Below are 20,777 nucleotides of genomic sequence, written 5' to 3'. Positions count from 1 at the left end.
TTTACTGAGATTATGTGTCATCCCATATCATCTCATCTCTTTTCATTTCATTTCATGTCATGTTTTATATAATAATATACATATAAAAGATTAGGCTGTATGGTATGACACCTTTGGCTTTTCAGTTGGAAAAATAAAACTACTAGGTACTACTATATAATTGTTAATTGTCCATGCGATGGACCGCCCAAGTAAGTCGACAGTTGGCGGCTGTTCGCATGAGTGTACCAGGCTCACCACAAACCGGGAGGAGTGGCGATTGCTCGTGAGGTCCACAACATCTGCCCACAGCAATGATACAGAATGACGACCACGACCGCTCTGACAAGAGCGATACGACAAAGGAAAACGTTAGTAGTTAATACTGGGCTATTATTCTATCCGTGGCTTGATGGGTGAGCTCACGGGCTCAACCTTGGAGGCTTGTTAATCTCTAGCTACTTTTTATCGAGGGGTGAAAGGCAATTTGGTATAAACGACATTTTTGCAACATTACAGAAGCTTCAAACTTGCAAAAATATTATAACAAAACTTCTTCAACTATTTGAATGGAGTGAACTTACATGCCTATTTCTGCCGTGAAGCAGTAATGCGTTTCGGTTTGAAGGGTGGAGCAGCCGTTGTAACTATACTTGAGACCTTAGAACTTATATCTCAAGGTGGGTGGCGCATTTACGTTGTAGATGTCTATGGGCTCCAGTAACTACTTAACACCAGGTGGGCTGTGAGCTCGCCTACCCATGTAAGCAATAAAAATAATCTTAATTGATATTCAATTAAAAACATCGAACTGTTGATTCTCATACCGAATAAAACGGACCTTTAATTGCAAAGATAAATGCTGCGTATTAAAAGAAATTTCGCTTAAACCAAATAGCCTTTTACCTCTCGATATAAAGACGGTCCACATTAATAGAAAAATAATTGTCATCATCTAACCCTAAAAAAGCACATAATGATATGCACTTTCTTTATGTGTTCACTAAAAAGAACTCAACCTAACGTAATTAATTCAAATGTTTAATGTTTATGCATTATTAATTTTTTTTTTCATGTATAATTAAAATAAAAGTAAAAACAATATCCTTGACCGGGTTACGATTGCGCTGCTCGTCAAATAAATTAACATATTTTAATTTTTAATTTAAATTTTCTTACCGTTACGTTATTTTGCGCTCGTTGCGAAAATGTTACATTAACTATTTTTGTTTGTTTGTTTGTCCTTAAACCTTCTCCGTATTATTTCAATGAATAACTCGGGTAGGAAAACTATGTAAGAAGTGTGTTTTTGCGATTATTTTTTTTTGCTAAGTTAGTTCTTCATGATTATACTACCCATCACTTATCGTGAGATTGAACATTAACTTCGAATGAAGCTAAGAAATTATATTAACAAGACCGCAGAGCATACTATCTCATTCGGAAGCAAGATTATAAGTATTATATTATGGTAGGACCTCTTGTAAGTCCGCACGGGTAGATACCACCACCCTGCCTATTTCTGCCTTGAAGCAGTAATGCGTTTCGGTTTGAAGGGCGGGGCAGCCGTTGTAACTATACTGAGACCTTAGAACTTATATCTCAAGGTGGGTGGCGCATTTACGTTGTAGATGTCTATGGGCTCCAGTAACCACTTAACAACTAGATGGCCTGTGAGCTCGTCCACCCATCTAAGTAATAAAAATAAATTAAAAAAAGATGATGATTTTCAAATTAAAGTACAAACCATACTATTGTTTACAATAAAAGCAATTTTGTGAAAACATCTTTAATTTAAAACAATTCAATTTTTGTTTATAAATGACCACCAGTAAACAGTAACCAGGTGGGCTGTGAGCTCGTCCACCCACCCAAGCAATAAAAAAATTAAAAAACTTCCACGGCGACGACATGAAATCGTGTATAAAAATTTAAAAATGCAGAACATAGATTACCTATGCGTAATTGCGAAACAATTAATACATAGACCTTAAGTCTCAAGGTGGGTGGGCCTTACTTTGTGATGACCAGAGATGACAAGAGGATGATTGCACGTCACACGTAAAAAAAATATGGGGCGCTTGCAACTTGGTGCACGTGAAAGAAGTGAAACTTCTTTTGTTATGTGTAGTATTGTGTTTGGACGCCCGTTAACAGAATATGTATAAGAGAAGATCGCTTTCTTCCTCTCTCCAAGGCCGAGTGGTTCGCGAGACGCTCTGTCTACCTTCTCACTCTCGCTCTTCCAAAATTGTATCTTTTCTCTCCAGTCGTAACGAATCTGTCACCAGTTAAATTTTACTGTCAACGCGTCCAAAGAAGTTTCACTTCAAAAATGCATTCAAATATGTAAAGTGTGTCGGGAATTCTTCAAGAGTATATATCAGTGCTTCACCGAGCAAAAAAGTTTGAGAGTCGCTGATCAAAAACAAACAGGGTTTAACACACAGCCCAGTTAATAACCGATGATTGATTTAAACTAGTTATTTTATTTATAGTTTAACCGATCTCAAATGTCGTATGTATTACTCGAATACAGCTAGAAGGACACTAGTGTCAGACAGCGACGTGCCACTGCGCGTAGTGTTATTACGCACTTAATGATACGTCATACAATTTATCTGTGCAGTTTGCTTAGTGCGAGTTCGTTAACGTTCTCGATAGCGTAAAAGTTAACTCTAATTTGCATGGAGTTGGAAAGTTTGCCTACACTTGCCGCTAGGGGCGCTGTTCCCACTGCATACAAATAAAAGTTAACTTTTACGCTATCGAGAACGTTAAAAAACTCGCATTAAGCACACTGATAGACGACGACTTACAAGGTCCTTGTTTTTTTTTATGAAGGAAGGATTAAGGATAGCCCGAAGGCTTTTACAGCTCTACCAGGCCACGTGGGTGAGCACGCGGTTAGCCAGTAGGATTTGTTAACATTCACCCGAGCGGCCCTAATCGAGACTTCGAAGGCAGCTGCTTTGCGAATGCGTCTACCACCGGATCAGGATCGCGACCCGCTGAGAAGATCCGGCGAGAAACTCAGCCGCAGATGCGTGGAATGCGTTTCGGTTTGCAGGGGGGGCAGCCGGTGTCTTGTAAAAACTGAGATCTTAGAACTCTTCTCTCAAGGTGGGTAGCGGTATTTCGTTGTAGATGTCTATGGGCTTCGGCAACTACTTAATATTGTCCGCCCATCTAAGCAAATCAAAACAGTTAATAATTACATATAAGTAAATAAAACATAAAAAATAAATGAATTTTAAAACAAAAAAAAGCATAAATATAAATGACGCTATTCCACTATGGCTATTGCCCTAAACACGTCATTACGGATCCTCCCGATCCATTAACGGTGCTTTTAGGTACCTCAAGCATCGGTCACCGTCCTCGCCGAACCCGTCGCTTAGGACGAAAGGCTTGGCGAGCAACTTAACCCATAGACACAGCCCACTGAGTTTCTCGCCGGATCTCCTCAGTGGGTCGCATTTCCGATCCGGTGGTAGATTCTGCGAAGCACTGCTAGGGCCAGTGTTAGCAACACTCCCGGTTTGAGCCCCGTGAGCTCACCTACACGTCAAGGAGAAGCTGAAATAGCCCTCAAGGCTATCAGCATAGGTAGGAGAAAAAAATATGGCTATTGCTTGACTTCAATTTTTTAAGGTAGGTAACCATCTCAGAGGCACAGGGTAACGCATTCCGTAATGCCTTGCATTGCTTTTCTTAGTTTTGCCACGTAACAAACATGACTACAGACTAGCGTAATAGATCTCAGCTGTCAATCAACGGAGCCCGTATGCGAAGGACGCACGTAGCATATACGTGATGAATAAACGTGACTACATTATGACAAAAACGTCCTGTAAATGATTATCATTAAAGTTAATCTTAATTTAGCCGAAAGAAGAGCACAAAGGTCGTAGGAACAAGTTTATTACGAAAGTTTATTTATTTATTTTACAGATAATTCCACTCATACATAAGCAACAAATATGTAAATGTGGATTTGAGTCAGAGAACGGTGAAGGAAGAAATTGAAACATACAGCAAGAATTACCAAACACGACTTGACCAACACACTAATCAGCTAACTGCAGAACTGGGGGAGGACAGTCTAAGATACTCTCGCCTGAAAAGGAGTAGTATACCAGACCTAGCAAAAAGATTTGCAGATAGGAGATGAGAATGGTACCACTGGGGACACAACTCAGCTAACTCAACTTTTCCTGATGAATAACTGACATCAAAATTAAATTAGATTTTTTTTTTTTTAAGAAACAGATTGCTAAGTTGCAGGATAGAACAAAAAATTTACAGATAGGTGTTATGTAGTTACGGGAGCCCATAAACATCTACAACGTAAACGCCGCCATCTTCTTTAAGACATGAGTTCTAAGGTCTCAGCTTATAGTATATATACGGCTGCCCCGCCCTTCGAACCAAAACGCATTATTGCTTCACGGCAGAAATAAGCGGCGCGGTTGTACATACCCGTGCGGACTCACATAAGACGTCTTACCACCGATAATTACACAAATTGTGTGCGAGTTTTTTAACGTTTTCGATAGCGTAAAAGTTTACTCAATTTTTTATGGAGTTGGAACGTTTGCCTACACGTAGGTAAGTTGCAACAGCGCACCTAGGGGCAAACGTAGCCACATTACCGCTTTTTTAAGTAAAGAAAAGTTTATTTAGCGTTGCCTATCTTGAATGATTAATTAGACATAACAATGCCCAGTGAAAGATAACTTATCGATTGTACTTCTTTATCGATTGCAGGTGACTTTTTCCTTTTATCTGTGTGACATTAGCTTGTTGCGATGTTGCCGGAGTCGACTTTTTAAATCATCAATTTTGTTTACACGTATAGACATTAAAATGTGTTGTGGCGAGGATTGAGGGAAGCCTATGTTTTTCATTAAACGTCTATGGGCTGAAAGATAGAACGAGATAGATACCTAAAATAAACGTTTTATAAAAATTTTAACAGAGCGCATTGAAATGAATGCATTAAATTGTAATTAATTGGAATGGAATTCAATTGAAAATATTTCCTTTCGAATTCACGAATCGTAGATGCAATTAAAAGTTTTTTAAGGGTTTAATCTCCCATTCTATGATGCCGAATTTTTTAAAAATTGGCATGTTTTGTGGTCACGAACAACTCAAGTCGTCAAGCTTTACGAGACGAGATAAGCTGAAATTAGATTTAATGAAACAACTTACTAGTAAAATAAAAAATTATTTCTGAGACTTCAGATCATATTGGCGAATCTTAGAAGCCATATCCAGCGATACTGTTTAATTCTCCCAGAGTTACTCTAAACTTTCATAGATTCGAAGGCTTATTAAGTCTCCATATCTACAGGATTTCTACGAAAAAACATGACATTAACAAAGTTAAGCAATTTACTTCTTTATTCCTTGCTTTATTCTTGGGGCCCAGCTAAAATTCGTACCTCATTTCATGGTTACGTTTCGCTATCAATTGAACGAATCATGATTTTTAAAAAACATTTTTGCATTGTTATTATTTCTAAAATAAAAAAAAATTAGGTTTCTGAACGGCTAGGAACTGACAACCATCATTTGTCAATGTCATTCTAAATCAGCTGTCATTGCTGTCAAGTTCTGGCCGCACTTTATTGCGAGGATGACTTCATAAGAAGGGAATAGTGAATTTAAAATGCATAAAAAGTCTTTTTCCACCTAAAAATAATATGCGAAAATGGCAGACCGCCTCCGTATAATCGCGCAGCGACTAAAGGACAAAATAAACTTAGCGCAATTGAATGTAACGAATCGCGAAAAGGTCGATCAACTTATTACCAAATACGTACCGGCTACGAAAGTTTCGGAAGTAGCGGAGAGATTTAAATACGATAATTTAACTAAAAAAGTACAAGATTTAGTCACCAAATATGAAAAATTCACGGGAGTCGAAGAAATTATGGCGATACAAAACACGGTGATCGACGCGCAGGTACCTGAATGAAAATATTTTTAATTTATTTCGATTGCCAAGGTCACCCCTGTTTATAATTCCTAGATTATATATAGTTTTCATTGTTCTTTAATTATTCATTATTCAGTGCGTGTTTTGAAATATTTAACTATAATAGAAATAATAATAAAAAATACAGATTTCAATGAAATAAAATGGGAATAACATCAATAATAACGATAAATGAAAAACTACTGATTAGATCTTGACATGAGAAGCAACAGCTTTGAAAATAAAGAGGAATCTTCAAATTGATTTCATTCAAGAAAAGTTCTGAGATAAAACTTAAAAAGGAAGTTATTACTTCCGCTTTTTTGTACATGTAATAAAATTTTCAAACTAGAACCCTATTAGAATTGAAAAGACAAATGTCTGTCTGTATGTTGAGAACTAAAACAGAATAATGTGCTAATAAAATAATGAAAAATTAAAAATTATTAGTTCTAATTTTATTGCTTAGATGGGTGGATGATTACTACTTCATGGCTGAAATAGGCAGGGTTGCTGTACCTGCCAATGCAAGCTCACAAGTAAAATTAATTTGTCAAATAATTTCACAGGACAAATTCATTGCTGCCCAAGATCGCCGTCGTGATGTTGGTCGTCAGTTAGCCAACATAGAATCTAGACTGAAAGAATTACATGCTGAAATGCAAAATACTATGAAGGGGGATGAGAAATACTTGCAGCTCTGCACTGAAGAGCACAAGGTTTGACACTATATGTTTGTTTAATTATTTTATAGTCAAAGAATAATCGTCATATTAAATAATTGTTATATGGTCTTGGAGTCTATGTCCTACTTTCAAAAAAGAAAGTATGCTCTCCATACAACCGTCTGATAAGGACCTGTCTTCATCGAAAGTCACAGGCTGCCATATCTTACAACACATTATCCTAATTGCAGAATACAAAAATAAGAAAAAATTCATAGATGAAAATGTTCATCATATGCTGATTTAACATATATCTTTTACGAACAACCAGCTTTGTGGATTTAATTCCACTTAAATTCCATGAAAGTTTATAAATGCAGTCAATTCAAATATTCTATATCGAATATAATATTATCTTGTAGTTGTAATGTATGTGTGATATCACATCAGAATAACTTGATAAATTATTAAACATCTCATTTATCTTATCCTGAGTTATCTAGAGACAAACAAGTCTTTGGTTTCGAGATGAAAATACACATATTAGATGCATTTTTATTTATTGCCTATATGATTCAATGTTCTCATTGTGTCTGGTCTTAAGTGATTTCCTGAGTTGGATTGACATAACAATGTGAATGCCTCCACCCATCATGGAACATCAAGTTGAAATTTAAATAGTATTGTGACAGTCTCACTCCTTAAACCGGAGCCTGTGACAACTTTGAGGTAGAAACAGCTATGATGGTATGATAAGATAGGTATGATACCTATCATTTACATAACACCCTACTACTTGCAAAAGTCTGTTACTGATAGCAGTATTCTTGTAATTATACAAGTATACAGCAATTACTTTTAATTAATGCTATTATTAAGTCAGATAATGTTTTTGCCCGTTGTATGGTTGATAAAATAGTCATCTTTTACAACACCCACAGAATGAGATGGGCATTCCATCTCTGCTGTTAGCTGTTAGGAACACATAGTCAACATAATGGGCTCTATAATTATACCATAATGATGCATAACACATTTGAATTTGAAGTGAAGTGGTTCACTTTCAAAAAAAAGTGCGCTTACAACTGGGCGCACGTGAATGAAGTGAAACTTCTTTTTCAAGAAAGAAAGAAAGAAAGAAAGAAAGAAAGAAAGAAAGAAATCATTTAATCGCCAAGCATAGTGAAAATTAGTTATTAGTATAAGTTAAAAGCAGCGTGTATGCTTTGTCATTATTTGACATGCGAATTTTAGTGCAGTGCAAGATATTATAATATTATTATATAATTTACCATTTATTCATCCATAATTAAACTGAAATTAAAAATTCCATTTATTTTCAATGTCGTCTCTAAGAAAATCATTTATGTGATAATAATTTCCACTTACAAGATTATCTTTTAGTTTTTTCTTAAAATTAAAATCGTCTAAGTCTCTTAATGTCTTTGGTAGTTTATTAAATATCCTAATGCTCATACCTAGTATACTATTATTCTTTAATGTAGTTTTGGATTTTGGAAAACATAGTTTATCGTCGCGTCGATTTTTGTTTGCCACATTAGACATCTTGGTGAATCTATTGGGACAAGTTTTAACAAAAGATGCAACTTCGTATATATATATATAGACAAGGAAGGGTAAAAAGTTTATGCTTTGCAAAATATTGCTTGCAGCTGTCGGCTATTGCCAATCCAATGTGTAGTATTGTGGTTTTCTTCATTTTTCATTCTTGAATCATATTGCTCTTGTAACAGGGAATGCTGTGTATAAGAGGGGCGACATCTTCGACATTAATATTATATATTATATTTTAAATTATAGATAGAAAAATAAATATATTTTTTTTAAATACCTCTCGTTTCTAACGCTCGCGCCATTGATAATACACATAAATTAGTTATAGATAAGCAACTCAAGCACTCAACAAAAATATTAACTGGCATCGGCCACTAGATGGCTTCGCTTCGATCAGATTCTCAGCGCTCCTGTAGATGGCAGTAACATATTACCTATCCTATATTTTATTTTCAATTAAGGATTTTGTAAATTGATAAAATTTAACCATTTTGCGAGCGACTGAAGAGCTATCCCTCTGGGAGCCGTGCTTTTTGGTCGCTCGCCAAAGCTGCAGAAGGTAACTTTTGCAGGTCTAGTCTCCCACCACTACGCAAGTCCGATGACAGTCTGGCCCATAGTGCGAAAGAGAAGGCTGACCTTCTGGTCAAACTCTTCGCCTCGAACTCGACTGTGGACGACGGGGGTGCCACACCACCGAACATCCTCCGGTGTGATAGTTCCCTGCCGGAGATCTGCTTTACACAGTGTGCAGTCAGGCGGGAACTCCGACTCCTGGACGTCCATAAGTCGAGCGGGCCAGACGGCATCCCTGCAGTGGTTTTTTTTTTTTTTTTTTTTTATTGCCCTTGTAGGCAGACGAGCATACGGCCCACCTGATGGTGAGTGGTTACCGTCGCCCATGGACTTCAGCAATGCCAGGGGCAGAGCCAAGCCGCTGCCTACCGCTTAATACTCTCCACAAGCCTCGTTTGAAGAAGGACATGTCATAGCGCTCAGGAAACACCGTGGAGGGGAGCTCATTCCATAGCCGGATGGTACGTGGCAAAAAAGATCTCTGGAAACGCACTGTGGATGACCGCAGTGGCTCCAGGTAGTATGGATGAACTCTACTCCGGTGGCGGGCGGTGCGATGGTAAAAACGAGATGCCGGTATCATCTCGAACAATTCCTCAGAGCACTCCCCATGGAACATACGGTACAAAATACAGAGGGAACCGAAGTCCCTCCGCAGACCCAGAGGCTCCAAACGATCCGTGAGAATGGGATTATCGACAATCCGAACGGCCCGCCTCTGTATGGAGTCAAATGGAAGAAGCTGGTATTTGGGAGCCCCGGCCCAGAGATGGGAGCAGTACTCCACGCGAGGCCGGACTTGTGCTTTATAAAGCAAAAGCCTTTGTCCAGGCGTGAAGTACCGCTTCGCTCTGTTGAGGACTCCCAGCATTTTGGACGCCAACTTGGCTTTGCCTTCCAAATGACTCCGAAACTGGACATCGCTCGAAATGTCGACCCCAAGTATCCCAATACTCTCGGAAGGTTGCAGGGATACTCCTTGGAATTGCGGCGCCATGACAAAGGGGTCCTTCTTCGCAGTGAACGCGCAAACTTGTGTCTTTATCGGGTTGAATTGAACCAAGTTCAATTCACCCCATTCGGAGACTCGCCCCAGAGAGTTCTCCACTTCAGACACAAGTTTTGATCGTCTCTCTTGCACCGCGCTCCGAGAGAGACTCTGATGGCCGATATATCGCGCATCCCCCGTGCTGTCATCCGCATAGCAATGCATGCCATCAATAGACAGCATGTCATTGATATACAGGATGAAAAGCGTGGGGGAGAGCACCGAACCTTGTGGAACGCCAGCGTTAATGGTCATGGTATCAGAGCAGTCACCGTCTACAACGACCGTGATGCTCCGCCCATCCAAAAAGCTAGCGATCCACTTGCAGAGTCCCTCGGGGATTCCGTAAGATGGTAGCTTCGATAGAAGTGCCCTATGCCAGACCCTGTCGAAGGCCTTCGCGATATCAAGGCTCACAGCAAGAGCCTCGCCCTTGCTCTCCAAGGCTTCAGCCCACCTGTGAGTAAGGTATACAAGAAGATCGCCAGCTGAGCGACCGTGACGGAAACCGTACTGTCGGTCACTGATCAGCTGGCGATCCTCAAGATACTTCAGGAGTTGTGTATTTATTATTCGCTCCATCACCTTGGAAAGCAAGGAAGTTATCGCGATAGGCCTATAGCTCGACGGGTCCGACCGGTCACCCTTCTTGGGGATAGGGTGGACGTGGGCGGTCTTCCATGAAGACGGAACCCTGTTAGCGCAATAAGAGAGGCGATACAAACGCGTTAGCGCAGGTGTCAGCTCAGGGGCGCACGTTTTCAGAACCACTGCGGGGATGCCGTCTGGCCCACTCGACTTATGGACGTCCAGGAGTCGAAGCTCCCGCCTAACTGCACACTGTGTGAAGCAGATATCCGGCAGGGAGCTATCACACCGGGGGATGTTCGGTGGTGTGGCACCCCCGTCGTCCACAGTCGAGTTCGAGGCGAAGAGTTTGACCAGAAGGTCAGCCTTCTCTTTCGCGCTGTGGGCCAGAGTGTCATCGGACTTGCGCAGTGGTGGGAGACTAGACCTACAAAAGTTTCCTTCTGCAGCTTTGGCGAGCGACCAAAAAGCACGGCTCCCGGAGGGATAGCTCTTTAATCGCTCGCCAACTCTAGCAACGTGCTCCGCCTTCGCCTTGGCAATTACCTTCTTGTAGGACCTGGAAGCGGCGTTATATTTCCGCCTTTCCCCTGAGATGTTAGGATCCCGACGTCTCCTGGCATTATCCCATGCCACGTATGCGGACCGCTTGAGGTGTGCAGCATCCCTACTGGCATTGTTATACCAGGGTCTGCTGCGACCCCCAACGGGCACTTCAGAGGAGGGAATAAACAATTCCATCCCCCGGAGCACCACGTCTTTAAGACGGTCCGCACAGACGTCAGGATCAGCAGAGGAAAAGCAGAACCGCCCCCATGGGTAGGATGCGTAAAATTCACGCAATCCATCCCAATCTGCTGACATATACCGCCAAACTCTACGATACCCGGTCGTCCTTCGACGACCGGGACGAGAGAGTGGTACGGCAGCACGAATAAGGCAGTGATCAGACGATCCTAGCGGAGCGTCGACCACCACACTGTATCCGGCCGGATCTGTGGTCAGCAGAAGGTCCAACAAAGAAGGCTCGTGCCCCTCGATATCTGGGACACGGGTGGGCTGTGTCACCAGCTGGGAGAAGCCGTAGGCCAAGGCGAAATCGTAGGCAGTCCGACCCGGGAGGTCAGTGGTTCTGGACCCCAACCACTCTTGGTGGTGAGCGTTAAAGTCTCCAAGAACCACCACCTCCGCAGATGGGTACTGCTCAAGCACGCGGTTAGTCCCCTCTTGCACATGCTCAAACAGAGCTGAACCTGCATCACTGCTGTGGGACCTGTACAGGCACGCGTAGATTCGGATACAGCCCCAGTGATCCACGCGCAGCCACAATAGGGACAGGTCCCGTTGTTCGAGGCCCCGAAGACGGCGACAACAGACATCCGCCCGGACGAATACGCACACCCCGGCTTTACGCAGGAAGTTGTGCTCCAATACGTAGCCGGGGTATTCAAGGTATGAGGTATCGTCCGGAGCAGATATCTGCGTCTCCGTTAAAAAAAGTAGGGCAGGCTGCGCCGTCTCAAGGTGGTGGTGTACGGCGTCAAGGTTGCTATGTAGGCCCCTGACATTGCTGAAATCCACATTAAATGTGGAATGGGGAACCGCCTGTAAAACCCTTTTCTTTTTTTTCGTCTTCATAAATTTTATTTCTGGAGAGTAGGATTAGGAGAGGTAGGATGTTGGAGGTGAGATCGAGGCAACACCTGAATGAAGCGCGGAACATAGTACGTGCTCGACCACGGGTTGCGTGAGAGACTGACGCAGGGCATGGAAGGGCCCCCAGTCCACCCTGCGTACGATCGCCGGGATCCACTCCGGTCTCCGACTCCGGCACGACGACCGCACGACAGGATTTTACACCGGTTGGCGGGACAGCTTCCCGGGGCGGAGTTTAGTAGAGACACCCGGGTTCAGGTCCCCTACTGACCGGCGGGCGGCAGCGGATACCGTTTCACTAGGTCTCCCTATACCCCCGTCAAACAATCACGCCCCGCGAACTCGCACGCACGTCTGCTCCGCATGTTCCAGGCGTCACCAAGACTCACCCCCAACAAGGAAGGGGAAAGGGAAGGAATAGAACTGGCTCTCCAACCCACACGCCGGAACACAGCTAGGCTATTTGGCGGCGGACTCTAGTTGGAGGGTGGTCGCCAGCCAGTCGGACAAGTCCTACCACCGATTATGTATTCGGCTCCCGTTTTGCACCACCCAGGGGTCACTTGTAGGGAATCGCGGGTTAAACCTACGGAAGCGGGAAGCACCAACCCCCAAACCAAGTGGTTCTGAAAACGTGCGCCCCTGAGCTGACGCCTGCGCTAACGCGTTTGTATCGCCTCTCTTATTGCACTAACAGGGTTCCGTCTTCATGGAAGACTGCCCACGTCCACCCTATCCCCAAGAAGGGTGACCGGTCGGACCCATCGAGCTATAGGCCTATCGCGATAACTTCCTTGCTTTCCAAGGTGATGGAGCGAATAATTAATATACAACTCCTGAAGTATTTGGAGGATCGCCAGCTGATCAGTGACCGACAGTACGGTTTCCGTCACGGTCGCTCAGCTGGCGATCTTCTTGTATACCTTACTCACAGGTGGGCTGAAGCCTTGGAGAGCAAGGGCGAGGCTCTTGCTGTGAGCCTTGATGTCGCGAAGGCCTTCGACAGGGTCTGGCATAGGGCACTTCTATCGAAGTTACCATCTTACGGAATCCCCGAGGGTCTCTGCAAGTGGATCGCTAGCTTTTTGGATGGGCGGAGCATCACTGTCGTTGTAGACGGTGACTGTTCTGATACCATGACCATTAACGCTGGCGTTCCACAAGGTTCGGTGCTCTCCCCCACGCTTTTCATCCTGTATATCAATGACATGCTGTCTATTGATGGCATGCATTGCTATGCGGATGACAGCACGGGGGATGCGCGATACATCGGCCATCAGAGTCTCTCTCGGAGCGTGGTGCAAGAGAGACGATCAAAACTTGTGTCTGAAGTGGAGAACTCTCTGGGGCGAGTCTCCGAATGGGGTGAATTGAACTTGGTTCAATTCAACCCGATAAAGACACAAGTTTGCGCGTTCACTGCGAAGAAGGACCCCTTTGTCATGGCGCCGCAATTCCAAGGAGTATCCCTGCAACCTTCCGAGAGTATCGGGATACTTGGGGTCGACATTTCGAGCGATGTCCAGTTTCGGAGTCATTTGGAAGGCAAAGCCAAGTTGGCGTCCAAAATGCTGGGAGTCCTCAACAGAGCGAAGCGGTACTTCACGCCTGGACAAAGACTTTTGCTTTATAAAGCACAAGTCCGGCCTCGCATGGAGTACTGCTCCCATCTCTGGGCTGGGGCTCCCAAATACCAGCTTCTTCCATTTGACTCCATACAGAGGAGGGCCGTTCGGATTGTCGATAATCCCATTCTCTCGGATCGTTTGGAGCCTCTGGGTCTGCGGAGGGACTTCGGTTCCCTCTGTATTTTGTACCGTATGTTCCATGGGGAGTGCTCTGAGGAATTGTTCGAGATGATACCAGCATCTCGTTTTTACCATCGCACCGCCCGCCACCGGAGTAGAGTTCATCCATACTACCTGGAGCCACTGCGATCATCCACAGTGCGTTTCCAGAGATCTTTTTTGCCACGTACCATCCGGCTATGGAATGAGCTCCCCTCCACGGTGTTTCCCGAGCGCTATGACATGTCCTTCTTCAAACGAGGCTTGTGGAGAGTATTAAGCGGTAGGCAGCGGCTTGGCTCTGCCCCTGGCATTGCTGAAGTCCATGGGCGACGGTAACCACTCACCATCAGGTGGGCCGTATGCTCGTCTGCCTACAAGGGCAATAAAAAAAAAAAAAAAGAAAAAAATTTTGTCTTTAACAAATAAAGACTTGTATGATTTATGAATTTTTTTATTTTCTGTGTTTAGTTATACAATAATTAAAAGCCTTAACTTTAACAACATATAAGATGTCGCTAGTTTCCATACAGAAAATATATTTGTCTTAAAGTATCGCAGTTTCAGGGCCATGGCTCGCGCTGCGCTGGCCTGTAACAGGTATACTACGTGCATGCGTTCGAGTGCCGCGCATTCACTCTCGCTCTGTCTCTTTCTATTCCCCATCCTCAGGAGCGTTAAACGTTTAACGCAACCTTGTCGGAAGTCGCATTACAAGTTTCACTTCAATCAACCTATTTCACAGCTTATAATACAAGAACGTGCCCTGCGGACCCTCTTCGCCGATGCCGAGAAGGAAGAACGCGAGTTGTTCGCCACGATGTCGGCCGCCGTGAAGCTGGGCCACGAGAGGGAGAGGGCGCACGCGGAACGCAACAAGTATTGGTACATCGTTGCCTCGATTTTTGGTGAGCACAGTTGAACAATTATAGAGACCTTTTTTTTTCACGAATATGTATATTTAGCGAATTAGCATTTTCATCTAGTTTCAGCCAAGCGAATTATCAGGGTTATTATCCTTTTTTTTTTTAAATACCAACTACTTCCATTGGACTTTATACAGAAATGGGCTGTTCGGATGGTCGATAGTCCCGCTCTCACGGATCGCTTGGAACCCCTTGGTCTACGGAGGGACTTCGGTTCTCTCTGTGTTTTGTACCGTATGTTCCACGGGGAATGCACTGGAGGAATTATTCGAGATGATCCCCTCATCTCCTTTTTATTATCGCACCTTCCGCCATGGGAACAGAGTTCATCCATATATTATCTGGAACCGCTGCGTTCATCGATAGTGCGTTTCCAAAGATTTTTTTGCCACGTACCATCCGGCTTTGGAATGAACTCCGCTCCACGGTGTTTTCCGAGCGCTATGACATAATATGCTTCTTCAAACGAGGGTTGCGGAGAGTACTTAATGGTAGGCAGCGGCTTGGCTCTGTCCCTGGCATTGCTGACGTCTATGAGCGACGGTGACCACTTACCATCAAGTCGGCCGTGTGCTCGTACACTTTTCTTATTGTTTATAGTCTGTGGTGAAATTGAGAATAGATTAAATATGGACTTTTTGGCGGGAACGCGAGGAGTGAAGTTGTGTGATTTGTTTTATTTTGTCTATTTAGTGTTTCTTCAGGTTTAAATGTGTAATAACGGTGGTTTATTAATTGTTTAATATCTGTGAAAGTGCACAAATGTGGGAAAATGAAACAAAGCCGCTGGACGTAACTTCTCTGGATCCTCCAAAAAGTCCACTGAAAAAATCTCAGGAAATGATCACCATTTTACTAAGATTATATTTCATCCCACATCATCTCATCTTATTTTATTTTATTTCATCCCACTTGATTAATGTCTCAAATTAATCATCTTCATTTCATTTCTCTCCATATTATCATTTTTCATAAAAATAAGAATATAAATTAAAATAAGACATGACCTAAAGGTCCTACTTACCAGGTCATAAAATCCATTAAAAAAAATAGATTAAATATTGTTTGTCTTTATTATTTGTCTAAAGTGTAGTGTTGGTGAAATCTGTGATTACAGAATTTGACAATAGAATCATAATAGTATACAAACTTATAATTTCAATTAATTATAAAATCGAATTTGGACTACTAGTATATGTTAATACATTATTTATATAATATTAATACACCTTATATAATACTACGGGATGAATGGCAAAGTTTATTGCCGGAGGCCAAGACCCACTTCGGGGTCATAGCGCCAGCGCAGTAGTAGTAGTAGTAGTAATATTAATTTTAGAAATTTAAACCTTATAAAACCTGGTTTATTGTTGATCTCGCAGGCACGGTGCTCGGTATAGCCGGTTCGACGATAAACAATCACCTGAAGATGGCCGAGTTCAGGGACATGATGGAGCAGCAGATGGCCAGGAGCGCGAGCGTCCTGTACACCATCGCGGGGGGCGGGACCGCCAGCCGGGCCGACATCACGGAGGCGATGAAGACCGAGTTCGCTTACCAGGCGAGTCGGGCTGCGAAATCGATTGTTGGGTTGACAATCCGATTGTTAGGTTGACAATCCGATTGTTGGGTTGTAAAATTGATTGTTCGATTTTTTAATATTACTGTATGTTCTGGTGTACCACCGCACTGCCTATTTCTGCCGTGAAGCAGTTACGCATTTCGGTTTAAAGCGCGGGGCAGCCGTTGTAACTATACGGAGACCTTAGAATTTATATCTCAAGGTGGGTGGCGCATTTACGTTGTAGATGTCTATGGGCTCCGGTAACCACTTAACTAAGTAATAAAAAATCCCTATATTCTTACAAACTTTCGCGTTTATAATATTATTTTACTGATACCTCTTAAATCTTCTTGTATATTAAATACATTATTATTATTATAAATATTTTTTTCTATTCAACAGGAACAATTAGCCCAAAATTTGAAGTTGATGCAGGAGAATATAAATCATCTTGTCAACAAGCAAAGTTCCCTTATCGGTTAGTTTTTCAAAAACACTTTTATAAGCTTAGTATAGATGTATTATTTTTCCTATTCTAGTGACCTCGAGGGGTCATACTAGATTCGTCGAGCGAGTAGGTGACCTCACGGGGCTCAAACCTGACGACGTTAATACTAGCCCTAACAAGAGCAGTGCTTCGCAGAATCTACCACCGGATCGGTAACGCGACCCACTGAGAAGATCCGGCGAGAAACTCAGTGGGCTGTGTCTGTGGGTTAATTCGCTCGCCGAGTCCTTCGTCGCAAGCGACGGGTTCGACGAGAACGATGACCGGTGCTTGTGGTACCTAAAAGCACCGCTAGTGGATCGGGAGGATCCGTAATGGCGTGTTTGGGGCGACGTCGACTGTTTACCATTCGGTCCGCAATATTGGGAATGTAGTTACCGGCGGCCACGTTGAGAGGGTTCTCATGTCGTGCCGCTTTATCGAAATGGCGCACTGATGCCGACTGTAGATACTTACTGATGGACTCTAGGTCCAGGTCGTCGTGGAGGTCCAAGCTTCACACGTGCCAGGGAGCTCCGACGGCTACTCTGCAAAAACATGCACAACCAATTCAATTATTGATAAAAAAGTTGGAGACTTAAAAAAAGGAAAAAGTCGTCGTGGCCTAAGGGATAAGACGTCCGGTGCATTCGTATGTAGCGATGCACCGGTGGTCGAATCTCGCAGGCGGGTACTAATTTTTCCAATCAAATACGTACTTAACAAATGTTCACGATTGACTTCCACGGTGAAGGAATAACATCGTGTAATAAAAATCAAAACCCGCAAATTTATATTTTGCGTAATTACTGGTGGCAGGACCTCTTGTGAGTCCGCGCAGGTAGGTACCATCACCCTGCCTATTTCAGCCGTGAAGCAGTAATGCGTTTCGGTTTGAAGGGCGGGGCAGCCGTTGTAACTATACTGAGACCTTAGAACTTATATCTCAAGGTGGGTGGCGCATTTACGTTGCAGATGTCTATGGGCTCCAGTAACCATTTAATACCAGGTGGGCTGTGAGCTAGTCCACCCGACTAAGCAATAAAATAAATTTAAAAAAAATTGTTTTTTTTTTCCAGAACACATGCACAATCAGGAGCATTTAGTCGAAACTCAAATGAAGGATCTCAAACGATTGATAATCACCGCCTCGCAGTCGAGCGCCAAGTCGGACGCGGAAATAGCGAAGGCCCTCTCAGTCGTGCACCAAGATCTCGACGAGGCTGACAAGGACCGCGACCTGGAACCGGCCAAGGTGTCGCTGGAGCCAAATCAAATCCTAACCGGCATCGGCATAATAGTGTGCTTCGCGATAATATTCGGCAACATTCTGGGCAGAGTCAGTTGAGATGTCAATATTCAGCCCGGACTCGGGAAGTTTGATTTTGGAATCCGGTCACATTTTTTATTTATTTATTTCGATAAACGGTTTTGCCTTTTTAAGTCTTTTATACTTTAGTTGTAAAACATATTAGCATAATATCGAGGAATTATAGAGTTGTTTAATCAGGATTTTAGGTAAATTTGTATTTTTCTTTCTGCTTTGAAGTGTCATGTTTCAATAAGATTTAAAAAATGTTGCCAGCCATAGATTTTTTGTTGCATTGTTGGGAGAACCGACCTGTTATTAAACGATTAGCGCAGCCTATAGACATCTTGCATACTGCCACCCACCTTGAAACATGAGGTCTAAGTGTCAAATGTATAGTGTAACAGCTTTCCCACCCTTCAATCCCGGACGTAACACTACTTTATGGCAGAAATAGGCAGGGTGGTGCGAATTGACTAAATTGCGAAAAAAAGTAAAATTAATATATTTTATTTTAATAACAAACTTTATTTGTAATCATAATCAGTTTCTTCTTTTGATCTGCGTAACTGTCGAATTTGTTTGTAATGACGTTTAATCTAGTGTTGCCATCTTCGAAGTCGTTTTCCGTGATTTACGGTAAAAAAGGGTAAGGATTCCTTGGATACAAAATAGAAGGTAGAATTAAGGAGCACAGTCTCTGTATATAAAAACTTTTCCGTCGAACGGTAACCAATTAAGATGGCGCCACCGTACCAAGAGGTGTCATTTAAAAAATAACGTCAAATGTTAAAATCATTAAATCGTTCAACTGCACACATCGCTCCGCGTACAACTGTTACGTTTTATTTTTATTTTTTATTGCCCTTGTAGGCAGACGAGCAAACGGCCCACCTGATGGTGAGTGGTTACCGTCGCCCATAGACTTCAGCAATGCCAGGGGCAGAGCCAAGCCGCTGCCTACCGTTGAATTACCGTTTATATATACACACCACTTGCTACGCTCGCAGTCCACTGGTCGTCTTCCGAATGGTAATTCGCTGCCCACAGCTGGACACTATTAAACTTGCCCGACTTTTTGGCGGGAACGCGAGGAGTGAAGTTGTGTGATTTGTTTTATTTTGTCTATTTAGTGTTTCTTCAGGTTTCAATTTGTAACAACGGTGGTTTATTGACTGTTTAGTATCTGTGAAAGTGCACCAATGTGGGAAAATAAAACAAAGCCACTGGATGTGGCTAAAACTTCTCCGTATCTCCCAAAAAGTCCACTGAAAAAAAAAGTCTCAGTAAATGACCACCATATTACTGAGATTATATTTCATCCAATATCATCTCATTTCATTTCATAAAATAAGACTTGACTTAAGGGTCTTAGTTACCAGGTCGTAAAATCCTTTTAAAAAAACTTTTCCCCATATGAGACAGTACTCTTTACGTCTACCCTTAATAGGTTAGAATTCTGGCTTCTATGGTCGGTTCATATATGTATATTATTAATTTGAAGTTCTTAAAAAGTTGCATCAATGATTCAAATTGTATATGAACGGGTCCCAAGGACCCAAGCTGTTTCCCGGTCTGTGTTTAGAAAATAAACTTAAAGATGTAATGTATAAAGTCTGATTTATAGATGGCTATTAATTTTGATTTTTATAACACTTGTTTACTTATGAATGTATGTCTTGTGTTTTTTTTTTGTAAAACAATAAAATGTACGTGTAATGTTTTTTTATGAAAACGGTGTTGAAGCGAAATATAATATTGATTGTTGCATTCGTTTCGTTTGATATGAAAGTACGCGGCTTGTAAATTATTTATTAATGACTAGCTGACCCGGTAGACTTCGTAGTGCCTCAATCGACAAATTAAAGACCTAAACTTTTGTATAAAATAAACTTAAAACAAACAAAAGGAATCCGTCCGACGGGGGGGACAGCAAAGGAAAAACAAAATTGTTATTTTTATTTAATTCCGAGCATTTTCATATTTATCTTTTTAACCTTCTCGGGACTTTTTTTTTTGCTTAGATGGATGAACGAGCTCACAGCCCACCTGGTGTTAAGTGGTTACTGGAGCCCATAGACATCTACAACGTAAATGCACCACCCACCTCGAGATATAAGTTCTAAGGTCTCAGTATAGTCACAACGGCTACCCCACCCTTCGAACCGAAACGCATTACTGCTTTACGGCGGAAATAGGCGGGGTGATGGTACCTACCTGTGCGGACTCACAAGAGGTCCTACCAACAGTGATTACGCAAATTATAATTTTGCGGGTTTGGTTTTTATTACACGATGTTATTCCTTCACCGTGGAAGTCAATCGTGAACATTTGTTGAGTACGTATTTCATTAGAAAAATTGGTACCCGCCTGCGGGATTCGAACACCGGTGCATCGCTACATACGAATGCACCGGACGTCTTATCCTTTAGGCCACGACGACTTCAAATTCGAACACCGGTGCATCGCTACATACGAATGCACCGGACGACTGACTTCCACAAATAATTCAAGACCAAAATTAGCCAAATCGGTCCAGCCGTTCTCGAGTTGTAGCGAGAATAACGAACAGCGATTCATTTAATTTTTTTTTTAAGTTCCCCAAGTATTTTTCTTGCGTGGGAGGCCGAA

The 20,777-nt window shown here is 42.5% G+C and overlaps 1 protein-coding gene across 1 annotated transcript; it reads left to right on the top strand.

Annotated features, from left to right (window-relative positions):
* The first annotated feature begins 5,559 nt into the window (after positions 1 to 5,559).
* On the top strand, positions 5,560 to 19,916 carry LOC101742949 (mitochondrial potassium channel). The gene is made up of 6 exons (XM_012694395.4): positions 5,560 to 5,953; positions 6,535 to 6,684; positions 14,606 to 14,768; positions 16,169 to 16,347; positions 16,753 to 16,828; positions 17,917 to 19,916. The coding sequence occupies exons 1-6, from the start codon at positions 5,699 to 5,701 to the stop codon at positions 18,183 to 18,185; spliced, it is 1,092 nt and encodes a 363-aa protein (XP_012549849.2). The 5' UTR covers positions 5,560 to 5,698; the 3' UTR covers positions 18,186 to 19,916.
* Positions 19,917 to 20,777: the final 861 nt, after the last annotated feature.

This window comes from Bombyx mori, chromosome 23, assembly GCF_030269925.1.
Source record: "Bombyx mori chromosome 23, ASM3026992v2".
Lineage (NCBI taxonomy): Eukaryota > Metazoa > Arthropoda > Insecta > Lepidoptera > Bombycidae > Bombyx > Bombyx mori.
This window is presented reverse-complemented; position numbering and strand designations above follow the sequence as displayed.